We start from the raw sequence: 14,552 nt of genomic DNA, 5'->3' as shown, positions 1-14,552 counted from the left end.
GAACAGACATGAGCACCTGGGAACGCACAGGTGGGAGTTTCCATCAGACGAGTGTGGAGGAACGTGCGTACGAGAGGCTTCCACATCAGGATTTTGACCGTTCCAACATTCTAAACCTTGTTCATAGGAAGGAATTTCGTCTTCGTCTTCCTCCGCTTATCCGGGTCGCGGGGGCAGCATCCCAATTAGGGAGCTCCAGACCGTCCTCTCCCCGGCCTTGTCCACCAGCTTCTCCGGCAGGACCCCAAGGCGTTCCCGGACCAGATTGGAGATGTAACCTCTCCAACGTGTCCTGGGTCGACCCGGGGGCCTTCTGCCGGCAGGACATGCCCGAAACACCTCCCCGGGGAGGCGTCCAGGAGGCATCCTGACCAGATGCCCAAACCACCTCAACTGGCTCCTTTCGATCCGGAGGAGCAGCGGTTCTACTCCGAGTCCCTCCCGAATGTCCGAGCTCCTCACCCTATCTCTAAGGCTGAGCCCGGCCACCCTACGGAGGAAACTCATTTCGGCCGCTTGTATCCGCGATCTCGTTCTTTCGGTCATTACCCAAAGCTCATGAGCATAGGTGAGGATTGGGACGTAGATGGACCGGTAAATCGAGAGCCTGGCTTTCTGGCTCAGCTCCCTCTTCACCACGACAGATCGGCTCAGCGTCCGCATCACTGCAGACGCCGAACCAATCCGCCTGTCGATCTCCCGATCCCTCCTACCCTCACTCGTGAACAAGACCCCGAGATACTTAAACTCCTCCACTTGAGGTAGGACCTCTCCCCCGACCCGGAGGTGGCAAGCCACCCTTTTCCGGTCGAGAACCATGGTCTCAGATTTGGAGGTGCTGATCCTCATCCCAGCCACTTCACACTCGGCCGCGAACCTACCCAGCAAGACCTTCAGCTCTTGCTGGAAGGAATTTAGGAATATTTCTATGATATGATGAGGGCCCTGAAATCTGGTTGGATTAAAGGAAAATCCGAGTTTTAAACTGAAGAATCTGCTGCTTCACTTCCATTTTCTTAGTGAAGGGAACGCCGGCTCTTTCAGGAGAACCAGATCTCCCGGCTCTCAAACAGCATTTTCATTATTGTGTTTAAACTGGATTACTAATCTACACACATACACTTTAGATTATTTATAAAACAGCTGTTAACGTTACCTTTACGTTCGTCACCTTTAAATAAGTTAACATAACTTTTAATCAGAACCATTTTGAATCGAACTTCTACCAAAGTTTAATCTCAGATCTGATTTTCCCACTAATCTGTTTCAGCTTTGATTTAAAAACTCCGGAGTTTTACTTTTATTTGCAGGTTTAATGAAGACAAAACCTCAGGATGATGATTTTATTTATTATTTCAGTAAACAAAAACAAACATTTGGACTTCCTGACTCAACAGCTACGGGAACGTGGCTGGAAGCGACACGGAGGTTATAAATAAAACGTATTCGTCTCCCGTTCTTCCTCCGACGCCTCCTCTAACAGGGATGATGGTCGGGAACTCGCTTCCTGGAAAAGCAGACGGGAGTGACTCAGAACCGGAAATGCGAAAACGGAACGTGAGATCGGGACCACACTCACCTGGGAGCGGCTTTGATGATGTTGTCCACTCTCAGGATCATCTCGGCCGCCTCGGAGGCGCTCAGCAGCATCTGACGCTTCACCTGGAACGACTCGGTGATTCCGAGTTCCACCATGTCTCCGATGGTCCCGTTGGACATGTCTGCAGGAACGAGTCATTAACATCCCGACGTTTCTAACACACACACCTGGTGTGTCTCCGTTTACTCACTCAGCCCAAACGTGGTCTTGTTGTCCTGATGCGCAGCTCTCAGCTGGGCCACCAGGTCGGCGCTGTCGTAGCCGGCGTTGTCTGCGATGATGGTCGGCAGCTGGAACAGGAAGCGCAAATAAAACACTCAACATCTGGGGCAACTGCTACAGATCCAAGAGTTCGATGTCCTGGAACGCACCATCCTCAGGGCCTTGGCAAACGACTCCATGGCGGCTGCCTCTTTTCCTGGCGTCCTATTGGCCAGATCACTCACCACCTTCGCCATCAGCATCTCGGAGCAGCCTGAGGAGGAAGAACATGCAGGTGGATTTGTCAGAAAACCTCTTTAAACCAAAGATCCGTCTTCTCGAAGGTCTCAGAGGAGCTCAGCCTGATCACAAACGAGGAGATTTCCGTATTTATCCTCTACGGAGCAGAACGGGAATCCTAAGGAACCTCCACAGATACCTCTCTGGTGTTTCTAAGCCTCAGCATCTCCATCAGGCCAGAGGATAAAGGTTCTCACTCACCATCACCAGGAAAACATCTACAAACATGACTTATACCAGGCTCTGAGGAGGAACCCAGCAAGTTCCTACCAGAACAGAGCAACTAGAGAACGAGCCAGAGGTAACATCTGGGTCAAAGGTCAGGCTGATGATGTGGGATTTTAAATGGACACAACACACGTCCACCAGGGAATGACGTCTTCAACATTCAGAGACCTGGTCTCACCACCACATGGACCAGAGACCACCATCAGTCCTCACAAGGCCAGAAGGACACACACCAAGTCAGTGGATCCCAACCTGGCTGATGTTCTGTAGCCAGCCATGGACGTTCTGACCCCAACTAGAGGTCACGGTTCCATAAAAAGTCTGGAGCTCCAAACCCTGGACGAGAGCTGGACTGCTCCAGGGTACAGATAAACAGTTTCTGCCTTTTTACTAAACTCAACAGACACGACTTAGCTAGCATTAGCATTAGCATACCTCCTCCATAAACAGTTTCTGACTTTTTACTAAATAAAACAGACACGACTTAGCTAGCATTAGCGTTAGCATACCTCCTCCATAAACAGCTTCTGACTTTTTACTAAATAAAACAGACACGACTTAGCTAGCATTAGCGTTAGCATACCTCCTCCATAAACAGCTTCTGACTTTTTACTAAATAAAACAGACACGACTAAGCTAGCATTAGCGTTAGCATACCTCCTCCATAAACAGCTTCTGACTTTTTACTAAATAAAACAGACACGACTTAGCTAGCATTAGCGTTAGCATACCTCCTCCATAAACAGCTTCTGACTTTTTACTAAATAAAACAGACACGACTTAGCTAGCATTAGCGTTAGCATACCTCCTCCATAAACAGTTTCCGCCTTTTTACTAAATAAAACAGACACAACTTAGCTAGCATTAGCGTTAGCATACCTCCTCCATAAACAGTGCGCGGCTCCTTGACGGTCTGAGCTAACACGCACAGAGCGTCGTGCAGTGAGCGCTCCGCTTCGTCCAGAATCTGCTGAGTCGCTCCTCGCAGGACGACGGTGCACGCCTCACCTGAGAGGAGGAAGGGTCAGAGGTTAAAGCCCTTTCTTTAAAAGGAAGCCAATATTAACTCTTTTGTACGGAACAACAAGAGTGCAAAAAACCAACTTAATATGTAAAAAAAGTACAGAAAACAAGTAGAAAATAGTGAATTCATCAGTTCATCAAAGCAAAGACCAAGTGTGTTTGTTTTATCGTCAGAAATGTTAAAAAAGGCAAAAATAAAGCAAAAAAATTAATTCTGTGTAAAAGTTATTTAACTAAGTTAAAACAAAAACTGTTTTATACACATTAAGGTTAATTAACAAAAACATTTTTCATTCTGCATAATTTTATGTTCATTTTTCACATTTATTATTTTAATGAGGCGTTTTCTCACTGCGAGTCGGCTTCTGAGAACAAAGGTAAGACTAGCACCGTGTGTGTGTGTGTGTGTGTGTGTGTGTGTGTGTGAGTGTGAGTGTACCCATGGCGACCCCAGAGAAGTGGATGAGCGTGTCCTCCCCGATCATCACTTCCTCGATCAGTTTGCAGCGGCCGAGCTTGACGAGCTCCGGGTGGTCGAAGGTGGAGGTGATCTCGCCGCCTGATCGACACAAACGCGTCAGAATAAAGATTCAGTCGATTAAAAGACCAACAGCCGTGCTGGAAAAAGAATAATGGATCAGCTGTGAGTTCTGGGTTCTGTGTGTTTACGGGAGCCGTACCGGTGACGAGGGCGAGGCGCTCCACGCCAGCAAAGTCAGCATGCTCGATGGCCATGACACCCGCCTGGGCGAACAGCTGCTCTGGGTAGTTGTAGATCAGCTGCCTGATGAACACATGAAACCACAGTAAGCCCAGCAGAGCTGCAGCAATAACATTTTCATCCTCATGTCTGAAAATAAGAAGTCAAACATGACTCTCGTTCAGTTTGGCTTGTGGAAAAGCAGCTGATGATGTCACCAGCTGTTGGAGACGGACCCGTTATAATAAAGCTGATGATGTCACCAGCTGTTGGAGACGGACCCGTTATAATACAGCTGATGATGTCACCAGCTGCTGGAGACGGACCCGTTATAATACAGCTGATGATGTCACCAGCTGCTGGAGACGGACTCGTTATAATACAGCTGATGATGTCACCAGCTGTTGGAGACGGACCCGTTATAATACAGCTGATGATGTCACCAGCTGCTGGAGACGGACCCGTTATAATACAGCTGATGATGTCACCAGCTGTTGGAGACGGACCCGTTATAATACAGCTGATGATGTCACCAGCTGCTGGAGACGGACCCGTTATAATACAGCTGATGATGTCACCAGCTGCTGGAGACGGACCCGTTATAATACAGCTGATGATGTCACCAGCTGCTGGAGACGGACCCGTTATAATACAGCTGATGATGTCACCAGCTGTTGGAGACGGACCCGTTATAATACAGCTGATGATGTCACCAGCTGCTGGAGACGGACCCGTTATAATACAGCTGATGATGTCACCAGCTGTTGGAGATGGACCTGTTATAATACAGCTGATGATGTCACCAGCTGCTGGAGACGGACCCGTTATAATACAGCTGATGATGTCACCAGCTGTTGGAGACGGACCTGTTATAATACAGCTGATGATGTCACCAGCTGCTGGAGACGGACCCGTTATAATACAGCTGATGATGTCACCAGCTGTTGGAGATGGACCTGTTATAATACAGCTGATGATGTCACCAGCTGCTGGAGACGGACCCGTTATAATACAGCTGATGATGTCACCAGCTGTTGGAGATGGACCCGTTATAACACAGCTGATGATGTCACCAGCTGTTGGAGACGGACCCGTTATAATACAGCTGATGATGTCACCAGCTGTTGGAGACGGACCCGTTATAATACAGCTGATGATGTCACCAGCTGTTGGAGATGGACCTGTTATAATACAGCTGATGATGTCACCAGCTGCTGGAGACGGACCCGTTATAATACAGCTGATGATGTCACCAGCTGTTGGAGATGGACCCGTTATAACACAGCTGATGATGTCACCAGCTGTTGGAGACGGACCCGTTATAATACAGCTGATGATGTCACCAGCTGCTGGAGACGGACCCGTTATAATACAGCTGATGATGTCACCAGCTGTTGGAGACGGACCCGTTATAATACAGCTGATGATGTCACCAGCTGTTGGAGATGGACCCGTTATAATACAGCTGATGATGTCACCAGCTGCTGGAGACGGACCTGTTATAATACAGCTGATGATGTCACCAGCTGTTGGAGACGGACCTGTTATAATACAGCTGATGATGTCACCAGCTGCTGGAGACGGACCTGTTATAATACAGCTGATGATGTCACCAGCTGTTGGAGATGGACCCGTTATAATACAGCTGATGATGTCACCAGCTGTTGGAGACGGACCCGCTGATGATGTCACCAGCTGTTGGAGACGGACCCGTTATAGTAAAGCTGATGATGTCACCAGCTGCTGGAGACGGACCCGTTATAATACAGCTGATGATGTCACCAGCTGCTGGAGACGGACCCATTATAATACACACCAGCTGCTGGAGACGGACCCGTTATAATACAGCTGATGATGTCACCAGCTGCTGGAGACGGACCCGTTATAATACAGCTGATGATGTCACCAGCTGCTGGAGACGGACCCGTTATAATACAGCTGATGATGTCACCAGCTGCTGGAGACGGACCCGTTATAATACAGCTGATGATGTCACCAGCTGCTGGAGACGGACCCGTTATAATACAGCTGATGATGTCACCAGCTGCTGGAGACGGACCCGTTATAATACAGCTGATGATGTCACCAGCTGCTGGAGACGGACCCGTTATAATACAGCTGATGATGTCACCAGCTGCTGGAGACGGACCCGTTATAATACAGCTGATGATGTCACCAGCTGCTGGAGACGGACCCGTTATAATACAGCTGATGATGTCACCAGCTGTTGGAGACGGACCCGTTATAATACAGCTGATGATGTCACCAGCTGCTGGAGACGGACCCGTTATAATACAGCTGATGATGTCACCAGCTGCTGGAGACGGACCCGTTATAATACAGCTGATGATGTCACCAGCTGCTGGAGACGGACCCGTTATAATACAGCTGATGATGTCACCAGCTGCTGGAGACGGACCCGTTATAATACAGCTGATGATGTCACCAGCTGTTGGAGACGGACCCGTTATAATACAGCTGATGATGTCACCAGCTGCTGGAGACGGACCCGCTGATGATGTCACCAGCTGTTGGAGACGGACCCGTTATAGTAAAGCTGATGATGTCACCAGCTGCTGGAGACGGACCCGTTATAATACAGCTGATGATGTCACCAGCTGCTGGAGACGGACCCGTTATAATACAGCTGATGATGTCACCAGCTGCTGGAGACGGACCCGTTATAATACAGCTGATGATGTCACCAGCTGCTGGAGACGGACCCGTTATAATACAGCTGATGATGTCACCAGCTGTTGGAGACGGACCCGTTATAATACAGCTGATGATGTCACCAGCTGCTGGAGACGGACCCGTTATAATACAGCTGATGATGTCACCAGCTGCTGGAGACGGACCCGTTATAATACAGCTGATGATGTCACCAGCTGCTGGAGACGGACCCGTTATAATACAGCTGATGATGTCACCAGCTGCTGGAGACGGACCCGTTATAATACAGCTGATGATGTCACCAGCTGCTGGAGACGGACCCGTTATAATACAGCTGATGATGTCACCAGCTGTTGGAGACGGACCCGTTATAATACAGCTGATGATGTCACCAGCTGCTGGAGACGGACCCGTTATAATACAGCTGATGATGTCACCAGCTGCTGGAGACGGACCCGTTATAATACAGCTGATGATGTCACCAGCTGCTGGAGACGGACCCGTTATAATACAGCTGATGATGTCACCAGCTGCTGGAGACGGACCCGTTATAATACAGCTGATGATGTCACCAGCTGTTGGAGACGGACCCGTTATAATACAGCTGATGATGTCACCAGCTGTTGGAGACGGACCCGCTGATGATGTCACCAGCTGTTGGAGACGGACCCGTTATAGTAAAGCTGATGATGTCACCAGCTGCTGGAGACGACCCGTTATAATACAGCTGATGATGTCACCAGCTGCTGGAGACGGACCCGTTATAATACAGCTGATGATGTCACCAGCTGCTGGAGACGGACCCGTTATAATACAGCTGATGATGTCACCAGCTGTTGGAGACGGACCCGTTATAATACAGCTGATGATGTCACCAGCTGCTGGAGACGGACCCGTTATAATACAGCTGATGATGTCACCAGCTGCTGGAGACGGACCCGTTATAATACAGCTGATGATGTCACCAGCTGCTGGAGACGGACCCGTCATAATACAGCTGATGATGTCACCAGCTGCTGGAGACGGACCCATTATAATACAGCTGATGATGTCACCAGCTGCTGGAGACGGACCCGTTATAATACAGCTGATGATGTCACCAGCTGCTGGAGACGGACCCGTTATAATACAGCTGATGATGTCACCAGCTGCTGGAGACGGACCCGTTATAATACAGCTGATGATGTCACCAGCTGTTGGAGACGGACCCGTCATAATACAGCTGATGATGTCACCAGCTGCTGGAGACGGACCCATTATAATACAGCTGATGATGTCACCAGCTGCTGGAGACGGACCCGTTATAATACAGCTGATGATGTCACCAGCTGTTGGAGACGGACCCGTTATAATACAGCTGATGATGTCACCAGCTGCTGGAGACGGACCCGTTATAATACAGCTGATGATGTCACCAGCTGCTGGAGACGGACCCGTTATAATACAGCTGATGATGTCACCAGCTGTTGGAGACGGACCCGTTATAATACAGCTGATGATGTCACCAGCTGCTGGAGACGGACCCGTTATAATACAGCTGATGATGTCACCAGCTGTTGGAGACGGACCCGTCATAATACAGCTGATGATGTCACCAGCTGCTGGAGACGGACCCATTATAATACAGCTGATGATGTCACCAGCTGCTGGAGACGGACCCGTTATAATACAGCTGATGATGTCACCAGCTGCTGGAGACGGACCCGTTATAATACAGCTGATGATGTCACCAGCTGCTGGAGACGGACCCGTTATAATACAGCTGATGATGTCACCAGCTGCTGGAGACGGACCCGTTATAATACAGCTGATGATGTCACCAGCTGCTGGAGACGGACCCGTTATAATACAGCTGATGATGTCACCAGCTGCTGGAGACGGACCCGTTATAATACAGCTGATGATGTCACCAGCTGCTGGAGACGGACCCGTTATAATACAGCTGATGATGTCACCAGCTGCTGGAGACGGACCCGTTATAATACAGCTGATGATGTCACCAGCTGCTGGAGACGGACCCGTTATAATACAGCTGATGATGTCACCAGCTGCTGGAGACGGACCCGTTATAATACAGCTGATGATGTCACCAGCTGCTGGAGACGGACCCGTTATAATACAGCTGATGATGTCACCAGCTGTTGCAGACGGACCTGTTATAGTAAAGCTCATGTAAATATTCAAGTGGACCTTTTTGTCTTCATGCAGCAGGTTCAACGAGAGCAAGATGGATTCCCTCCCTTCTCTGGAAATCCATGGCTGATTGACCCCCCCCCGCCCCGCTTTCAAAACTAAAACTCGGATCTATACGATTCTCGCGGACGCCATATTTGGCTTTAAAAAAATCTGCTAATTCTGCTGAAAAGTTTGCAGGTATGTTAAGTTTTATGAGCTGTGGCACCTTTGGCCTTCCGTACGCTGGTGTCAGTTGGTACCTGTTGATGAAGCAGTTGATGCCGTGTTTCAGGATTCGATCAACCTTCTCCTTCATCTTCTGTTTCTCTGCGAGTTCGATCTCAGCGACCTTTGCCGTGGAGTCGACGCGAACCCTGGAGCCAAAGATCTGAACACAAACGATTCATGCTCAGGTCACAGGAAACAGATCCAGTCCCAAACAAGGCCGTGACGTCGTCATGGCGGGTGTTTGTGTGGTTTTTGGGAACCTTGATCTTGTCGGTGTCCATTCCCGTGTTGGCGATGAGAATGTTGGCGTTTTCCAGTCTCTTCGGTTGGTTCACTCCAATCTTCTTATCCAGCAGGAAACCTGGATGGATCATCAACACGACATCAGGAACATCATCCAATCACAACACAACAGATTCAGCCTGTGACATCACAGCGCCTCACCTTCATCCAGGTAGGAGTCAGTGAGGCTCGCCCCCAACTTCTTGATGACGTGGATGGCCTCCAGGTTCCCGGAGCCCTTCAGCCTCATGACGGCGTCCACCGCCAGCTTGGCAAAGTGATCTTTGTGGTGAGTCAGGAGTTTGGAGGACAGCGTGGTGCGGGAGATGTTCAGCAGGTCCTCCTGGAAACGAGCCGGGTCGTTGCTATGGAAACCAGAAAGTGCAGACGTGACCTCAGAAACTAAAACCCAGAATCAAACGGTGCTCTTTAAAGTCACACCTAAAGCTTTCTGTCGACATTAAGAGCTCCTCCCTTTAGAAAACCAAAAGTGTCATTCATCTGTTATCAAAGATTTAGGATTCAAGTCTCACTCATTAATATTCACGATATGTAAATGTCTCGCCTGTGATTGGCCAACGGCTCTGCGACTCTCCCGCTGCCTTTGTTCTTTCTCGAGTAAAGATGTTTAAAAGTTTAGTCGATTCTGGAGCGTTCTAATCCGAACTATCTGCTCTCCGATAAACAAAACACATCGTGTACGTTTGTTCTACATTTCCATTCAGAACGACACTAAAATGCAGAATCGGCTGGAAACAGGAAGGGGCGGGGCCTGAGTCAGGTGTGAACAGAGTTCCGACTCACGTAAAAACGTTCACCTCACCTGTGGTCAGCAGCGGCGTCCCTCAGAGCCTCTCGGGCCGCCAGAGTCGCCTTCCTCCAGCCAGAGATGATCGTCTGAGGGTGTATCTTCCTGGCAATGAGAAGCTCCGCCTCCTGCAACAGAGACAGCGTAACGTAAAACACGGCAGCACCTAAAACTTCAGCCTCTCAGCTGGTCGGTCAGGATTTTACCCGCAGCAGCTCAGCAGCGAGCACCGTGACGGACGTCGTCCCATCTCCGACCTCGTCATCCTGAACCTTCGACATGTCTGCAGTGAGAGGATTTAGCCCGTTAGCTCGTCTGCTTCAGGGCGAGTGGACGCCTCTAAACTCGCACGTTTTGCAGCTGATCCGAAATCTTTGTTTATGTGAAAACGGAGCATTTAGGCTTCATTTCTCCTGCGCTTGCTCACTCACCAACCAGAACTTTGGCAGCTGGGTTGTCCACACCGATGGCCTTCAGGATGGTCGCTCCATCGTTGGTCACTGTCACCGTCCCGCCTTTTCCTCCACTCAGTAGGATCTTATCCTAGAGAGAAAAGCAGCTTCAGATGGGAACAGATTCCAGGGTTTCCCTTACATAGGCGTAGCCGTGAGGGCCCGCCACGGCTGAAATCCCACCGCCACGCCTACAAGATCCCAAGTTTTTGTTATTTTTGTGCCGTTTCCCGAAGAAGCAGCGGGAACTACTATGTTGTCGCTTGTGATCTCAGCCGACAGGCAGCAAGGAGGAGCAGGCAGGGCAAGGTGCAGTTACAGCATAAGTGACTGAGTTTAAAATTAGAAAGGTAGCAGTGGATAGAACGCCTTTTGGTTTACATGTTTCAATAGCATTAAGATAAACGAGTGTTGGCGATCTTGACAGGGTTCTCCTCCCCCCACCAGGCTAATCATCACTTATTCATGTCAAATTTATTTTTTCATGTCTGACTTTAACCGCATCTAGTACTGTGTATTACGGCGTGAGCGCAACAGCGACAACTTAAGATCGATGTGTGAGCAGCCTGAGAGGTCGGGTGTTTCATCTGAACCCTGAAAACCTCCAGCAGGCTACGCTGCACTATTGACGTGTTAGCGCGCGGCGCTAACAACTTACCCCAAAATTCCACTACCTCCGCTCCGCCCCCGCCCTCCGCTGCCGCTCGCTTCTGAACTCAATTTTTACTGGTACCCGCTCTACAACGGCTCCGCTCCGGTGCGGAGACCTGAGGTGCGCAAACAGGCATGCGCAGGATTTTCGAGATCTTGCGATACAGTCCGAGCAATAAACGCAGAAGTTAGATCCAAACACCCGTTGTGTGGGAGAAGCATCGACATGAACTGTTTAATCTGCCCATCATTTGTGTTGAGAGATCAGCAGTGTTTGGATCAACAAAGTGTGACTACTTTGATAGTAGAAACTGTATTTATGGCTTATTTTTGTGCATTTAAAGTTCAGCCGCCACTGATAGTTGTTAAAAGTTGTTAAACCTGTGCATATGAAACAAAAAACGCCTTTTGTTTATCGATTTATTGTGAAATAACGGAAGCTGTGCTTGCTCCTTTTCCTGTTGGGCGGTTGTGATTTCTGTCCATTGACTGTGGAGGAGCTCCGGCGGGCGGCGCACTGCCGCAGTACTGGAACAGCTCTGATTGACTACAATGGGACCGTTTTTGCTGCGGAGTTCGTGCCGGAGCGGAGGTAGTGGAATTTTGGGGTTAGCAACGTGACATGTCTCGGAGAAAGCGTAAAAACACGTTGGACGCTTCTTCTGAAGCAGGAAAATAAGCAGAGCACGACGTCGCCTCGGCTCGTTCACGACCGAGCCGGACTGAGCTCGATAACATTGACCCAGCACAGCCACTGGGTCGTTGGAGCTGCCCCGTGACTGCCTGAAGGAAATTTCAGCGGGTTTCATCAGGCTGGTAAAGTTTCTTGTTTTTGCTGGGGACCCCCTGTATTTTACCGCTCCCTCCTGCAGTCTTCCCCTATTAAAATTTAAAATGATTCTGTAAATTCGTGTATCAATAGAAACAATCTCTGCCTCTGCCAGCTGCAGTAAATGTAGTCTCCAAATAATAAATAAGAGGTGCATTCATCTGTGTATCTCCTTTGATCCGCATTAGTGATATTCTCAGCACCAGAACAGCGAAGCAAAGAAACATTCCTGAGTCTGTTATAATTTTATTTATTAGGTGCATCTAACCTGTTCTATTTTTCTCTGAAATGAGATCAAATCAGTGCTTCTATGGGTTGTCTCCAATCTGCACTGGAAAATTTTACTTTATTTAGAGACTTGTCATAATTTCTCCCCATGCCCCCCCCCCCCCCCCCCCCCCACAGCTGGAAACATTCCTAGGGGAAACACTGGATTCTTAAACTGGAACTAACAACAAATAATTCAGAACAGAAAACAGGAACCAGAAACATCCAAACAACGAGCTTTAGGTGACGTACCATCCCCTTTGGCCCCAGGGTGCTCTTCACTAGGTCTCCGATGGCAATGGCGCCCACGAAGGACGACTGCAGACGAGATCAGAGTTTTAGCTGATTCACTGTAAAACAGACTTAAACAAAGGTTCTCCAAACCTACCAGTCGAGCAGTTTCAGCTTTTTCTTCATCGGCTCCATGTCTGAAGATGTTTACCGGGGCCATCGATAAGGACGCCTAAATAATCAAAAATCAGATATACAGGCGATCAGCGTCTGAGTCAGGTCTTATTAGTTTCAGTCACTGATTAGTGGCAGCCTTCATCTGAAACCACAGAAGTGGAGCCCGTGATCCCGATAGCTGGAAGCCTTGTTTCACATTTTCAATGATAACTAAAGTCTCAGCGGTTCGTACGTTTTACTACAGCAACAGAATCAATGCAAACAGTTTATAGATGGATCAGAAATAAACAAATTCTGCTCCGATGTCTGCACAACCCAACAGCGAAGAAAACATGACTAAACCTAGCAAACACGACAAGAGAGAGACCCAGATCCTGATGACAGACGTGCATTTATTAATCTGAACCAGAACCTTTAATGGCTCACAGCTACTGACATCACTGATACTTTAATAGAAACTCTTGTGTGTTGATTGCTTTGTTAAGCAGGTAAAAACACAATCTATTAGTTGTATTTTATTTAATAGGATTTATTTTTTATTTCAGTACATTGGTGATTTTATTCTGCATCAACTTTGGACGCCGCTGTTATATTTAAATCTATCCTTTTTATTAAATAAACACAATATTATCATTACTGGACACAAATATATATTTTTGTTTTAATTCCTGACTTTATTTCCCATTCGGGTTGATCCATCACCAGATACCGAATGAGGAGGAGGTCTAAATTCCGAGCACCGTGAATGCGACATCCACTGAGCCCCGCCCCTTTCATCCTGGAAACCGCTAGAAGCTTCTAATGTAGAACAAAAAACACACAAACTGCTGACTTACTACGTAACCAGATAGTGATGGATACTAGTATATGCGCTGCTGCTCGGTTAGCGCTTCTGGTCCCGTTAAAACCGAGCAGCAGCGCATCTGGTCCCGTTAAAACGGTTACCGCTGGTTTGTTCCTGTATAACAGCCACAAAGCCCAGCTAACAAGCTAACGGGCCAGCTACGGTGCATCCCAAACGACCCAAATGAACCACGGCAGCAAGAGAGTTGATAGGGTTGTGTCTCACAAATTTCTGGAAACTTTAACGCAATGGACCTAAACTAAAATCAAGCGCGAGCTGTTAGCTTAGCCGCTAGCGCAGCCACAACGCCCATGTGCTCGCCGGTTAGCACACCTCGCTACAGCCGAGCTAAACAAAAGCAGAAGCAGCACAACAACAACGAGCTTAGGTGTGCCCGTGCTCCGCTGCCGGCAGCTGGGAGATAACTTCATCAAACAGCATTATATGAGCTCCAGTAAAACAAAAACCTACCATGACGTCTGGAATTGAGAGCCGAAGCCGAGCACGCTCACAAGGGAAGGACCGTACCGGCCGATGACCCACTCACGTAAAGACGTAATGCTGCATTCAGGGTCTATCACGGAAAACAGCAGAGATGTGGATTTCAGTCACATTCCGCATTAAACAGCGTGTCTCTGATTAATAAAATGTACATATTGTGTTTATAACGCTAGCACAGGTGCGATTTTACATGGTAACCCTAAACTCTACAGTGTGTGTGTGTTTACATCCCTGGTTTAGCTCCGAAGCCATTTCAGATCACCATTGCATTTTCTTTTACTTGTCTGTTTCTGCGTCTCCACCTCCTGCTCGCCATCTGGTTAGTTCTTGTTTTCTAAATGAGAGCAAATATTCTGCTGCTTTTGATCCACACTGCTCTTCT

General features: G+C 48.5%; 1 protein-coding gene across 1 annotated transcript; it reads right to left on the bottom strand.

Annotated features, from left to right (window-relative positions):
• Window positions 1-1,329: 1,329 nt before the first annotated feature.
• Window positions 1,330-14,250, bottom strand: cct2 (chaperonin containing TCP1, subunit 2 (beta)). Its single transcript, XM_015962653.3, has 16 exons — window positions 14,141-14,250; window positions 12,806-12,880; window positions 12,670-12,735; window positions 10,650-10,761; window positions 10,425-10,501; window positions 10,234-10,346; window positions 9,573-9,775; window positions 9,389-9,489; window positions 9,161-9,288; window positions 4,033-4,136; window positions 3,792-3,911; window positions 3,209-3,337; window positions 1,972-2,075; window positions 1,791-1,890; window positions 1,580-1,721; window positions 1,330-1,507 (listed from the first exon to the last, which is right to left on the bottom strand). Exons 1-16 carry the CDS (start codon window positions 14,141-14,143, stop codon window positions 1,477-1,479), a joined length of 1,608 nt encoding a protein of 535 aa, XP_015818139.1. The 5' UTR covers window positions 14,144-14,250; the 3' UTR covers window positions 1,330-1,476.
• Between the last annotated feature and the right edge of the window lie 302 nt (window positions 14,251-14,552).

This window comes from Nothobranchius furzeri, chromosome 1 (assembly GCF_043380555.1).
Source record: "Nothobranchius furzeri strain GRZ-AD chromosome 1, NfurGRZ-RIMD1, whole genome shotgun sequence".
NCBI classification, from domain to species: domain Eukaryota; kingdom Metazoa; phylum Chordata; class Actinopteri; order Cyprinodontiformes; family Nothobranchiidae; genus Nothobranchius; species Nothobranchius furzeri.
The sequence above is the reverse complement of the archived record's forward strand: the minus strand, read 5'-3'. Positions and strand labels throughout refer to the sequence as shown.

Bases quoted from the DNA above. Each gene is read 5' to 3' on its own strand.
- cct2 (XM_015962653.3), bottom strand. The intron at 10,347-10,424 runs GTAAAATCCTGA...TCTCTGTTGCAG, and splicing joins TCGCTGCTGAGCTGCTGCGG to GAGGCGGAGCTTCTCATTGC. The intron at 1,508-1,579 runs GTGAGTGTGGTC...CTGCTTTTCCAG, and splicing joins ATCATCAAAGCCGCTCCCAG to GAAGCGAGTTCCCGACCATC.